This window comes from Phasianus colchicus, chromosome 1 (genome assembly GCF_987193195.1).
Source record: "Phasianus colchicus chromosome 1, bPhaCol1.hap1.1, whole genome shotgun sequence".
Classification (NCBI taxonomy): Eukaryota; Metazoa; Chordata; class Aves; order Galliformes; family Phasianidae; genus Phasianus; species Phasianus colchicus.
Window position 1 is genome coordinate 30,712,076 of NC_143436.1, and position 13,236 is coordinate 30,725,311.

At 33.9% G+C, this 13,236-nt stretch overlaps 1 protein-coding gene across 1 annotated transcript in view; it reads right to left on the minus strand.

Moving 5' to 3' along the window:
• ADAMTS20 (ADAM metallopeptidase with thrombospondin type 1 motif 20) overlaps nt 1-13,236 on the minus strand; it is an 82,497-nt gene that overhangs the window by 27,169 nt on the left and 42,092 nt on the right. The window contains exons 16-28 of the mRNA XM_031589567.2: nt 12,509-12,604; nt 11,208-11,374; nt 10,966-11,095; nt 9,907-10,033; nt 9,072-9,282; nt 8,230-8,394; nt 7,408-7,572; nt 6,599-6,721; nt 5,202-5,309; nt 3,842-4,006; nt 3,374-3,661; nt 2,907-3,068; nt 2,055-2,231 (exon numbers count right to left, since the gene is read on the minus strand). Of these exons, the coding sequence (XP_031445427.2) occupies nt 2,055-2,231; nt 2,907-3,068; nt 3,374-3,661; nt 3,842-4,006; nt 5,202-5,309; nt 6,599-6,721; nt 7,408-7,572; nt 8,230-8,394; nt 9,072-9,282; nt 9,907-10,033; nt 10,966-11,095; nt 11,208-11,374; nt 12,509-12,604 (2,084 nt within the window). The remainder of the gene's footprint in view (nt 1-2,054; nt 2,232-2,906; nt 3,069-3,373; nt 3,662-3,841; nt 4,007-5,201; nt 5,310-6,598; nt 6,722-7,407; nt 7,573-8,229; nt 8,395-9,071; nt 9,283-9,906; nt 10,034-10,965; nt 11,096-11,207; nt 11,375-12,508; nt 12,605-13,236) is intronic.

Here is a 13,236-nt window from a genome sequence, read left to right on the forward strand (position 1 = left end):
AGTCTGGATATATTCCAGAAAAATCTTTGCAGATATTGGGAATCTATTTCCACTTGAACATAAAATTCAACAGGAAACTCTGAAAAGCCTGGAATAATCAGAGAGCTAAAGCTTCAGTTCAGATGTGGTTAAAAAAAAAAAAAAAAAAAAAAAAAACTAGAGCTAAATGAGAAAAAGGTTTTTTTTAAGTGTTTTTTACACCCATCTCTGAACTGGCTGGGCCAGAGACAAAACCAGTGTTCAACAAGGTCAAAGAGTTATCCCACATGAAGCCAGTGCTTAAAAATTCCCTTGCTTTCAATCTCCCTCTCCACCTATTGTATTTATGCCAGAAGACAAAGACAGCACAATTAGTTATGGGAAATTACAGTGCACGTATGAAATCTCGTATTTCAGTTTCTAGTTTAGTTTTGACACAGAATTTCACTGGCAGACACAAAGGTCTAAAACTTTGTGGTTCCCAGATGTCAGTATTACTCAAAAATATGAATAGTGATTTATCTGGTTCTTGCCACCTTTATATAGAAGAGTAAGTATAGATATGACACACTTGTTGATCCTAGCCTCTAGAGAACATTTAGCCATTAACAGCACCCTGTACAAGAGCACACTGTAGTCCAGAAAGGCACAGGATAAGAACAGTCATAATCTAAGGTCAAATCATCATATCACGAGTCAGCCACCCACTGTAAAGGCTAGACAGTGCTGTTGGTGATAGGGTACAACAGTGTTTCTGAGACTAAAGCTGTTACTGCTCTTTCATGGTGTCCTCATGAAGGTTGTGTACTGGGAGCGTTCAAACCAGCTAAACTACAGAAAAGTGACAGCATAGTCTGTATGTAAGCCCTGCTTACCTTCTTGGCCCCTGAAGTACATACATTAATTAGAACTAGTAAGCAGTAAGTCATTTCCAGTTATCTGAATAACAGCTAAAGGAGATAATCTGGTATCCATTAAACATAAAACCAAAATTCTGTTTGCACAGTGGAAGAAGTAATTGGGAGATATTATTAATTCAAAATTTCATGGTAAACTCTATGTGCAGTAAATAAGAACAGATTATATAAACACTAATCAGTTATTCAAACTTGAAATTGGACAATATTTAAAAAAAAAGTTTCTATGGTAATTCAAAGAACCAAATTATATAATTTTATTAATTAAGATAAATGTAAAGAATTATATCTTTAGCCCATCCTTCAGAGATGTTAATGACAGTTTTGGAATAATTTCAAATGGAATCAGAATTAGATCCAACCACCTTTGATTGCCATTAATCTCTTTAAAATTGAGCACAATAATTAATAAATATTGTTGTCACATCCATAGCTCGAAGGAATATAATGTTCTCTCTTTTGCAGAGTATGCTACGGTTACTTCTTTATGTTAATTATCTGCTAGTGGCAATTTTAAAGATTAATAGTAATTACTGCAGTGATTTTAATACATTAATAGACAGTGACAACTAGACAATAACATATTATAGTTACATACATAATTATACATAGACAACTTTAATTAGTCATTGTTTTAAAACCACAAATATAAACCTTTATACACAAATGTACATTCAATATGGAGTAAAATGCTGTTTCATGACAAAGTGTAATATAGATATGTGAGACAGATTATATTTAAATATACTATTAGAGAAAAGTTAAGTACTAGAAAGACTTGTTTGTTTTTTACAAATATAAATATGCAGGTAATACTGCTGTATAAATTACAGCATATACTTTTAAATTAGAACAGATCAAACATAACTCTTCAGAACAGATCAACCCAGTAGGTATCACTATCAGCGATAATTATTCATGCTAATTTTCAAAATGCTCTGTATGACAGTGGGAACTGTCCCACTGAATTAAAAGGCTATTTCCCATTTAATTTAATGACAGCAGGAGCATTTGCTTAACAAAAATACAGACTACATTCCACATGCACTATTATTTCATTGTTGCCAAATAAAATAATAATACAACTTTTAAAAGCCATGGGGAAATAGGGTGACAGAAAGAACAGAAAGCAGAAAATATCAGTGAATGCTATCGTACCGATTTCCATGGTCCCCGATGCCATGAAACATCACCAGGGCAAGAATGCACATTACATTGTGCCATATTAGGTGGCTTGTCTAGAATTTCACAGTTTTGATCACCCAGCATTTGGCCAGTAGGAAGCTGACAAATCACCAGTCTTGTCTTTATTCCATCTCCACATGTTTGAGTACACTAAAACATACAATTTTATATACAGAATTTTTGTTACAAGTCATCAAATACTATTAATGTGATAATAAATACATGCTATTATTTACTATGTCTTCTGTAGCATTCCCTGGGTATCCAATTCATAAAAAAGGATGTACAGCTTAAGTTTGTATAAAGAAAAAACTATTCTTTCACCAAAACATTTACAAAACTACAATTTAATAGTTAATCAAGTGACTGTCTATAAAACATCTGTTACAGAAAGTCTACCCTACCAAAGAAAAATAACTATTTGTGAGAATAAACATAAAACAACATGACACTCAGACTGGCCTTGAGAACTAAATGGCTAGATCTGGCCAAAACAGGAAATAAAATATCATTCATTTTGTCTTACTTTCTAGGCTTCTAGATAGTAATGTATCAAGAATAAGAGAAGTGGGCATAAAACATAAGAGGTTATCTTAGAATGCCAGATAAGCCAGTTTTAACATAGAATACTTACTTCTTTTAGACTTATTTTTATGCTACCTATATGTATACTGGATTTCATCAAAGAACAAATTTTAAATAAACACGTTGAAACTCATTATTTTTTAAAACTTAAAAGAATGGTTTGATTCACATTCAAATTATTTTGATAGTATTTCTAAGCTTATGCAGTGATATTTCCTCTTGAAAATGAAATGGTCTTACTTCTCCCCAGTTTCCATAGTTCCATCGTGGGCAGGGTCCAGAATCACAGTGTCTTGACTCTGGAGGTTTACTTGCCTCATCACAGAAACTAGCACTTCTTCCTTCCTCATCTTGACATACTACAACTCGACGGTGAAATCCACCAGCACAAGTACTAGAGCACTACCAAAACATGGAAAGACAAATATCACTGTTGTATCATTAAAAAAATGTATACTGTGTTGGTTAAAACAACTTGAAAAAAATATATTACCATTCAAAACTGGAAATTTGCAAATAGGAATTATTATGTAGAAGTATCTGAAAGTTGAAATTGCACAAAAGCCAGATTTTAAATTGAATATATTTTTCATAATGGTACTTTTTAAAACAATGTGCTTTTCATCAACTCTGTACTGCGATAACATTTCTGCAAATGTATATACACAACTGAGATAAATTAATATAGAAAAACAAAATTTTCTTACTGCTCCCCAGGGTCCAGTTCTCCATTGATATCCTCCTACAGAAGGATGATTCCACTGGTTCATATTGTCTAGCGGATGATGTATTGGAGGGTAACCTGCTTCTGGAAAATGACTTGGATGCTCGTGTATTTTTGGAGTATGATAAACTGGTGGACATGGTGGCATGTTACATTCTTGTTCTTTAGAGGGACGGCCTTCAGGATCACAGTAATTCTCGTTGATTTGTTGATGGTAGTTGACACAGATAACTTGTCTTGTTATTATTCCACTATCACACGTAACTGTGCACTGACCAAAAATTAATCCAATGTTTGTGACAGAACACTGATAGCTAATAACCAAAGACATTTACATTTGACAATACAAAACATATACTTTTCTGTTTCAAAGGATGCATGCATGTACAAAATATGAAATTCCAATTTTTTACACATTTAAAACAAGAACAACAATCTGAGCAATACTTACAGGGGACCAGTTTCCAACTTGCCACTCTCCACATGGGCTAAAGCAACTTGAAACCTCAGCTGGACGTGGCAAATGAGCACAGAAAGACTCATCTGCTATTCCTCCATGAGCATCTCTACAGCTCACATAACGAGCACGATCACCTTTCCCACAGGATGCTGAACACTGTCAGAGAACAACCCATGTTAACTGCATTCCAGGCGATCAAAGAGAGATCATGCAAGCATCAAAAATGCTAGCATAGCTTAGTATCAGCTTGACTTTAATATTAATCACTGACAACCAGACTTCCAACTCTCAGTGACACCTGAGTGTCAAATACAGAGCCATGCACTTGGGAAAGAAGTGAATATTGCTAGGTGGTTTGGGTCTTAAGAATTCCTTTAGGATTGGAACTGAAGTGCTGAGCCTTACTGGAAAGTAATTCAGCACATTTAAGAGGAAGCATTTAAACTCTCATATGGAATCATTATACAGTTGCAAAGGGAATTTTTAAATTTACTAACAATAGAAACTTTAGAGAGCAGCTTCCAGAATGATCTAGTTGTTCCATAGTGATGCAATATTTACATGAACTGATGTAATAAAAACCTGGTAATCACATTCTAGTTCATATTAACAGAATCCATTGAGCCCCTTTAGATGTCTTTATAGCTAAACAGTACCATGGGGATTTAGTAGAGTGCCTCTATGTAGCTCCACTCTATGCACTCTTTACTACTGTTCTATTAAAGCCTTTTCAGCAAAGATGTAATTGCTATATGCCTCATTAAGAACCTCAAGGGATTAACAGACAGGTACATTTTTACACATGATTTTAAAGTTTTATAATTCTGTCAAATAGAACTAATTTTCATCACTATGAAAATTAAACACTCTTTGGTTAAACAAAGTGCATATATCAGCTGGGTCTGTGTCACTTATTTTACAAGTTGTGTGTAATTGGATCTTTAAAAACATAAACAATTTAATATGTTACTCACGTACAAGATTTAAATCATATTTTTGAAAGAAAGATGTTTTCCACTCTCAGAAACTGCTCAATTATTTTAAAATACATCTCCTTGAACACTCTTAATCATATCAAAACTGGTCTGCTCAGAATTCCAGCCCCTCAAATCCCATTCCTTTGTTTTTCCTTTATTTTCCCTGGCTGGGTTTAATCACAGAATTGGCTGGAAGTGTCCATCTCCTTCTAAAAAAACTAATGTGTTCTTAAAAAAAAAATATATCAGAATTTCTTTAAAAATTATCTCAAGCAGATTTTGGTCTGAAAAATATAATAACAACGGTTTTACAGAAAATGGGAGAAAGAATGGAGAACTGCTCTGATAGCTGTGATCACCATTACATTACATACTGGGGTCCAAGATCCATATCGCCATTGGGTCACCTTTCCTACATGGATTAGAGGAAACGATGTAGTCCATGATTTTGTAGTTTCTGGACACGAGGGCAATTCACATTCCTATGGGGTTTAAAAAAAAAAAAAAAAAAAAAAGGCTTTCAAAATCTAAGTTTAGGAAAAGCCAAATGTAAAGCAGATGGCTCTCACAATGAGGTAGACCCTATTACTACAATATGTCAGGATTAATTAACCAGTAAATCTACTTTTCAGTGGCATTATTCAAAGATTTTTAACAAATTGTTTTGTTTTAAATAGAGAGGTGAAGACAATCTATTTAACATTAATTCTGTATTAGTAAGAGCTAATATATGCAGTTTGAGAAAGAGCCAAATTTAGTAGCTCGCTGGAGACAGTTGGCATGAACATGACTGTTCTGTTTCAGAGTGCAGTACAGAACTGAGAGAAAAAAGCAGCTCTGCTGTCCTTTATACCTTCAGTTACTAATAACAATAAATCGTTCAGTTTCAGTCAACAGATGAACAAGTACCACAACCCCAAATATGAAGCATACTCAAACCAATTTTGAGTGGAGAGGAAATTAATTTGTACTCATTGCTTGGCTTTTACATTTTGAAATCTTATTCAAGAAGCCATCAGTGGGCTGGTGACTTGTGCAAGGTATATTCTGATCCCAATACCCTGTTTTCTTTTGCTCTCAAACAAAAAAAATAAGATCAGAATCAGAGCCTGCCCTCCAAGAGATAAGGAGACCTGCCTAACTGCATGTAAATGCAATCTGGTAGCCAGATCAACAAACTAATATGTAGCATATTTGACATTAATTGCTTTCATTTATACGCAAACCCACGGACTTACTGAAGACATTTCATCTGAAAAACAATAGATTTAAATTAAGGAGTGATAAAGTAATTAAACAGAGATGGGGAGGAAGTGTAGAGACCCATATTAATACCATATTGAACCATATACAATTCATGTCTACACAGTTTTAAATTATTATTTCCACTATCAAAGCTTTCCTCAAGTAAATACATCTATCTTTAAAGAACAAACAGAATTCTGGAACAGAATTCCAATCTAGCTAGGTGTGATTACTTAATATAACAGCAAGAAGTCACCTTACTTTATTCCAGACATTGAAGCTTTTAAAAAAAATGTATTTACAAATAATCAGTTCTTTGGATCCCTTCAACATATATCAGATTTTCAAATCTCCAATTTCCACATTATTCTCCAGGTCAAATATGAAGCACAGAAAAAGAGCATATAGTTTCCTCATTCTAGAACTCATTTCTTGTAAGTTTCCCCAAGAAGTCAGTAGACAATGTTTGTGATAAGATGCTTTTAGCTAAAATGCTCAATCAACTGGAAGTTATTTCTTAACTTACTTGGTTATCTCTGGGACGAGTAGCAGCATTACATTCTCTGTCATCATCCAAAATAACTCTGTAAGTCCCAGTAACACATTTGACTGCACGCATCTGGTATCCACGTCCACACGTTACAGTACACTGTTAAGAATGTCACACACTTGAAATAGCACTATGTTTAAACAAAATTATTTTTTCATTACATTTTCAATTTTAAAACTCTCTCTAGCATAAATAGGAATATGTATTGGGATGGTGGTAAATTTCTTCACAACAGACCATATGGTGTTAAAACAGCATTCACAACAAACCAGTTATTTTGGTTATTGCACAACAGTACTTGCAAAATATCACCACTTCCTCTTTTTCCCACTCTGCCCTCTGCAGTATGTTGGAGGGTGTGCAACAGACTGGGACAAATTTCTTGTTTGCTATTATTTAGCATATATACTTCAATGATCTTAATTCAAGCTAGAAGTTAAACGTGCTGATGCAACTACAAATACTTGGTCTTTTACTTTTCTCATTCATTTGAATGCTATGCTATCTACATTTTCATTATTTTGGAGATGAAACATGTTCATGAGAAATATCATTAATAATTTTTTATATTAAGGCTCAAGACTAGTGGCTATTTGAAGCATTTAATTTACATGAGGGCATTTCTAAATTACAGGCTAGACAGTCAATAGAACCAAACAAATATGTGAACCAATACACCTTCAAACAGCTGCTTAAGTCCCAATTAAAATACATAAAAGGTGTTGTTCTGTAATCATTCATGGTCTAAAATAGTAACAAAAAGCCAGAAATACTTATGTACTCACTGCTCCCCAAGGCCCTACTTGCCAAGATGCGCATTCAGGAAGTTCACAAGGTGTTACTGATCCTGGTCTATCATTCAGATTACAGAAATCGTCTCTCAGTTGTTCATCATTAAGTTGGCACCATACTTGTCGATGCTTCATTCCTTTGCCACATGTCACAGGGCACTATAAAATAATGTTAATAATCAAGCTGTAAAGGCTTCACTTTTTTATAGCAAGCTGCAGGATTTTGAAGATTACATAATTCACAAAAATATTCCGTGTATGTCATGCAACAGAACTAGCTCTTTTGTGAGCTTTCCATTTCTAGTAAACATCAACTCAGACACATAACATTAATAATCACTATCAAGTTTCTAAAGCTATAAAATATGAAAACAAAGTACAACTTTCTTATTTTACATAGAATAAAAACAGTTAAAATATGAGTGCACATGTCACAGCTTTCTGGGAACTGGGAACCTGTTTAAGCCATCCATCATTCTATTACATATATAAAATCTACAATGAAATGGATATAAATCTGCTCTTCAGTTGGCTGAAGGTTCATTGCTTCAGAAGAAAATACATGTTTGACCAGATAAAGGAGCTTTTGCTACATCACTTTAATGTAACTAAATTTATGAAAAAAATTAAATCTGGGTGTGGTTTTCAGAAATTCTCATGCCATCTGTACACCTGAGAGGCATATCAGCACAGTCCTATAACTGAAGAATTTTAACTTTCACATGTCCCAAAATAATCAGAACAAAACACAGTTCAGATTACTTTTATATTGATGATCAGGCCCAAAGGAGTCTTAAACTTTACATGATTCATTACCTCACTCCACTCACTAGCAGACCAGCTTGGACACAAGAATTCATTGCAACTCTGTGTTACAACTCTTGGAAGTTCCTGACATTCCCTGTCAGGAAGGTGACGACCCAAGTTGTTCAAACAGAAAGCTTCTCTGGTTCTGATGCCTCTTTCACAGCTCCTGGAACACTGCAGATGATATTATGAAATAGGAAGCATAGCACAAAAAACACAGGTCAAAATAGGTTACCAGTCTTAGAGGTGAAAAGCACAGTATTAGACAAATAAATATAAAAAGTGTTAGACATCAAAGTTATACATTGTCACTGTGTTCACCTGAGATAAATTTGGCACCTTGTTTAGCAAAGAAGACAAAACTCATTAACAAAGGTTAAAGCTGAAACTGTACTTATTCTTTTCCTCCAGTACACACAGTACTAAATTATTAAGGCTCCAAATAAAATATGCCCTGATATCCTCTGCTGACTTCTAAATACAAGCGGTGAACTCTGTAGACAGCTAGAGTTTCTTACAAGAATATGAGGAATTACGTTGAGCAGTTATACCAAAAACCAGAGTCTGGCATTAGCTCTTCCAAAAACATCTCATTTGTATAACATTTTTTTTTTTTCAGTTATTAAAATAAAAAATATATATTCAGAAAAAAACGAGAGTTGTTATGAACACTAGTTAGAAGTCTAATGCTAAAAGGTTTTGAATTTGTACCTTGGACCATTCTGGATTTGTCAAGCATTATTTTCTTTTAGTTATTTAAACTGAAAAATATATATAAATAGAAACCAAGATTTCCTACAAACACTAACTAGAACTATAATGCTATAATTACAAAGGTTTTGAATTCATACCTCTGACCATTCTGTGTAGTGCCAGCTTGTTAACATACAGTCACCATGACAGGGCTCTCTGGTTGGTGGTTTCTGCTGATCAGCACAGTATCTATCATCCACCAGAGCACTGAGTCCTTTTGAAACAGAGTACTTCATGCAGTGGATTTCTATAGATCGATACCCTGGACCACACTTTGATGTGCAGTCACTTTTGCCAATACTGTGCCACCTACAAAGATAAACTGTTATAGAAAGGCTAACTATGATTTATTAAGTTAATTAAGCACTCAGAGAAAAGTACCTAGAATTGCATTTTAGGGAATAGCTAGTCACGACTGAAATTTTCAAAGCAAAATAAAAGAATTTAACTCACAATTTTAATAACGTCTTTTTAAATTTAAAGGACCTTTTGTCTAAATCTCCCAGGTGACTTTTAAAAATATAAGCTATAATTCTAACCCTTATATTCTGAACACTTAATTGAGGGCTTTCTTGGAGTGGAAAAAAAAACACCTGTGTTTCAAATTAGTTTCAGTTACAGTTCTGGTGAAAAATGTATTCTGCTCAGTAATACAATTTTCTTGAGCTTTATGAATATAAATTAGAAAAAAACACATTAATTCTACTTAATTGCAGAACTGAACTGTAGGCCTAATGTACAAACCAACTATATACATAGTTACATACAGAGAGAGAGATTTGAGAAAGGAGGGAAAGACTGGAGAAGGGATGGATGATGGGAAGAGAGGGAGTGGTGGAAGGAAGAATAAAGCAGTCAATTACTTTATTTCAATTTCTATCAATAAAACTAAGTTAAGACCACATGTTCAATTAGTGAAGAACCTCTTTTTACCTTAATTCACACTCTGTATTGCACTCTTCAGAGACATCTGGAACAGGAGGTATATGTTCACATCTTTGATCAGACACTACCACATGATCACTTTTACGTATGCACGTCATTCTTCTTCTTCTAATACCTTGAAAAGAAGAAAAGTGAAAAGCAGGTTGAAATAAGAGAGCCTTTTTACAATAATGCATTTCATTCATCATTTAGGAATTTAGCTGAGGTACCCCATTAGCATTACTCTCTGTATAGAGTGACTTCTGCTGAAATATGCTGCTCTGTGCAGCTGGCTACCTTCCTGGTGAGAACCGTCTCATCCTAATCACATTTGCCATTGTGTTACCTAAGAGGTCACGATCCTTTCTTATAGGAAGCAGGAAGTTTGAGCACAAGGTACCTAAAAGACCTGGAGTCTTTCAGGTTGGAGAAATACCACACTTAGCAGATGTTATGCTTCTATAGCACATGAGTATGTCTTCAGCCTGACTCAAAATTGGCAGAAATTCACCATCTATCTCAAGTATGGGAAAGCACCTGCTAATAGGAGAATCTATAAAAAAATCTGAGCACATACACTTCATAGATACACTTTACACATATTGTGGCTCTATTTTTAGGCTGTAATAGCATATGGAATATTGGTTTAAATTTATATTTCCAAATAGCTCCATTTAAAGTAGCAGATAACCAAAACACAGAAATACATATGAAAAATACCAGGCAAACCAGTCAGTCACCATCTGGAAGTACTATAAAAGCTGCTAAATATATCTTAGTAGGCATACAATTATAAAGGATGCACTAGACTTGATTCAACTATTTTCTATGAACCACTCCCATAGTTAAAAAGGGAGGGAACACAAACATAATTCTGGGTACAGAATTATACTGAAAAGAGAAAAAGTGAAACCATTCTGCCCTTAAATGCTATATGCACATGATGTTTACTGAAAATGCTGACTTTCTTCCTTACAAGCAGACGTAACAAAATCTGAGTACTTAAGACTAGTCCCATCCTAAATGCCATCAGCTCTTTGGATCTGATGTCAGAAGAATTCACACTACCTTGACACATCCTGCTGCAGTCCTGCCAGGGTCCATAGGGATCCCACGTAAACAGATCACTTCTGTCTTCTATTGGAATATTGAATGAATAACGCACATCAGGGTTGTATAAATTCCCTACACACAAAACCTTAATTGAGATAAAATAACTGTTTTTCAGTAAATTTGAGCATGACATAAGATTATGAACACAATGACCATGTAACCAATTTTCAAATTCATGAAAAAAGATAAATATTCACCTGTAAAGTTAACTCTTCTTCAATCCTATCAGTGCTGTTAATTCGTTCTACTGTATTATTTGAACCATTGTACTCAAAAATTGCTCCATGTATGTTGATTTCTCTTTTTGACATGCTTACAACAAAATTTCCATTCAAGATAAAATTCCCATGAATATCAGATAACGCTGTAAGTAAAATAAATACGTAAATAAAGCTTCTATTTTAATTAGAAGATTTTGTCTATCAAAACTTCTAAAAATATATCTTTGCATCAACACAGCTTTGTTTTAGTCTACTTGTAAGATTTTAAAGTTGTATTAAATATTTTCTAATCAATGAATTCAATCCCAACCATTAGCAGCTTTCATTTGAGCAGTTGTCATTTCTCTGCTATAACACGTTTAATAATATTTGTTTTGCTGAAAGCTGAGTACTGACTGTACTGCACACACTTCAAATTTAGTTAGGTTTAGATCAGTTTAGTTAGGTACTGAAGAAGAGAATAAACATCATTCATATTTCTGTCCTATTCTACAGTGCACATTCTTCTATTTGTTGGAGCTATTTTTAGTTAAGTAGCTATTAAAAGTAAATTCTAAAGTAAGAAAAAGGGAATTATTATGCATTCAAAATAATAATAACCATTTCATTATAATAGCAAAGATGAATATCAAAGTAAACATTAATAAAACAATGGAAAAAGGGAAAAAGAAACTATGCATCAATATACTCTCACGCACTTCAGAGGTAACATAATTAATGTGAAATAAAACAACCAAGATCTTTGGTATCATCCACTTATGATTACTTTGTTTCTATCACCTACTCGCAACTTTATAAATAAATTTATAAATAAATTAATTAATAAATTTATAATTAAATTTATCAAAATATCATCTTTATACTCAGACATGATAGAAAAATAGAAAAAACATGAGAAATCTGGCAAGTCTGCTGACTGCTTCATTTCTTAATATGTTTTCAATATTTATAAACTCAAATGCCTGCATTAGTCTTTAGCTGGCTCATGATGATTTAATTATCATGGCCACAACAAACTCAAAAATTGACAAAATCATACAGTATGCTATAACTTGTCTTTTCTGACAAATGAGACATTCAAGAATCAGAAACCTACCATCATCTCATTATTATTAAAATTAACACCTACTGAGAGAGTCAAGTGAGTGATGATACAATGTAATTACACATTTGCTCTAAAGACTTTATCAAGCTTCTGACAACATGTGTCTACAGCAGACTTCTGACATGAGCATGAAAACTATGATCTGTCAGTGTTGTACGCTGGAGGCCCTTACCAAGGTAGTTGTCATCTTCTGGTTTCCCTGAGTAGCTGTGCTGCAGAATATCAATGTTTGTTGCTCCTTTGGGAATCTGTACTACAACATTGTAACCTGCAATGTAATTATTCACAAATTAATCACAGATAAAAATACTCAGATGCTGGCAGATATGTGCATACATTTAACTAGTTTTATTCAACAAACTCTATCATGCACCAGCAACCATTACTTATGAATACCCTCACATTTTCAGGATGGAAATATGAATATTTTTATGCATCTTTTTTCTTTCAGTCAGTTGAATTTTTATTTTCATAACTCAAAAGACAGCTAAAATTCATTTCTGTGTTCAGAAATGTGAATTCTATTCTTTAACAATAACATGAGTTCTCCTAGAGAGCAGTCGTGTCTATCATGTGGGACGCAGTGGTGGCTGCTCACAGTTTAGACACAAAACTTTCATGCATGTCTAAATGAATCACTTAAAGTACTTCCATTCTCTGTACAATTGAGTTAGGTTTTCCCTATCTTACAGAAGTACTGCATCACAGCACTCTAAAGAACAAGTCCTAAATTCTCAAATAGTGCAGTGCTACAATAAACGTAGATGTACTGGGCAAATGAGCTATGCCAGATCCACACCCTGCTACTGCAAGTGTTATCATGTCGAGCATCCTCTAGAATAAAAATGCTTCACAAATGAGTCACTGTTTCCTGTAATATCTCTAATCAGTACTACAGTA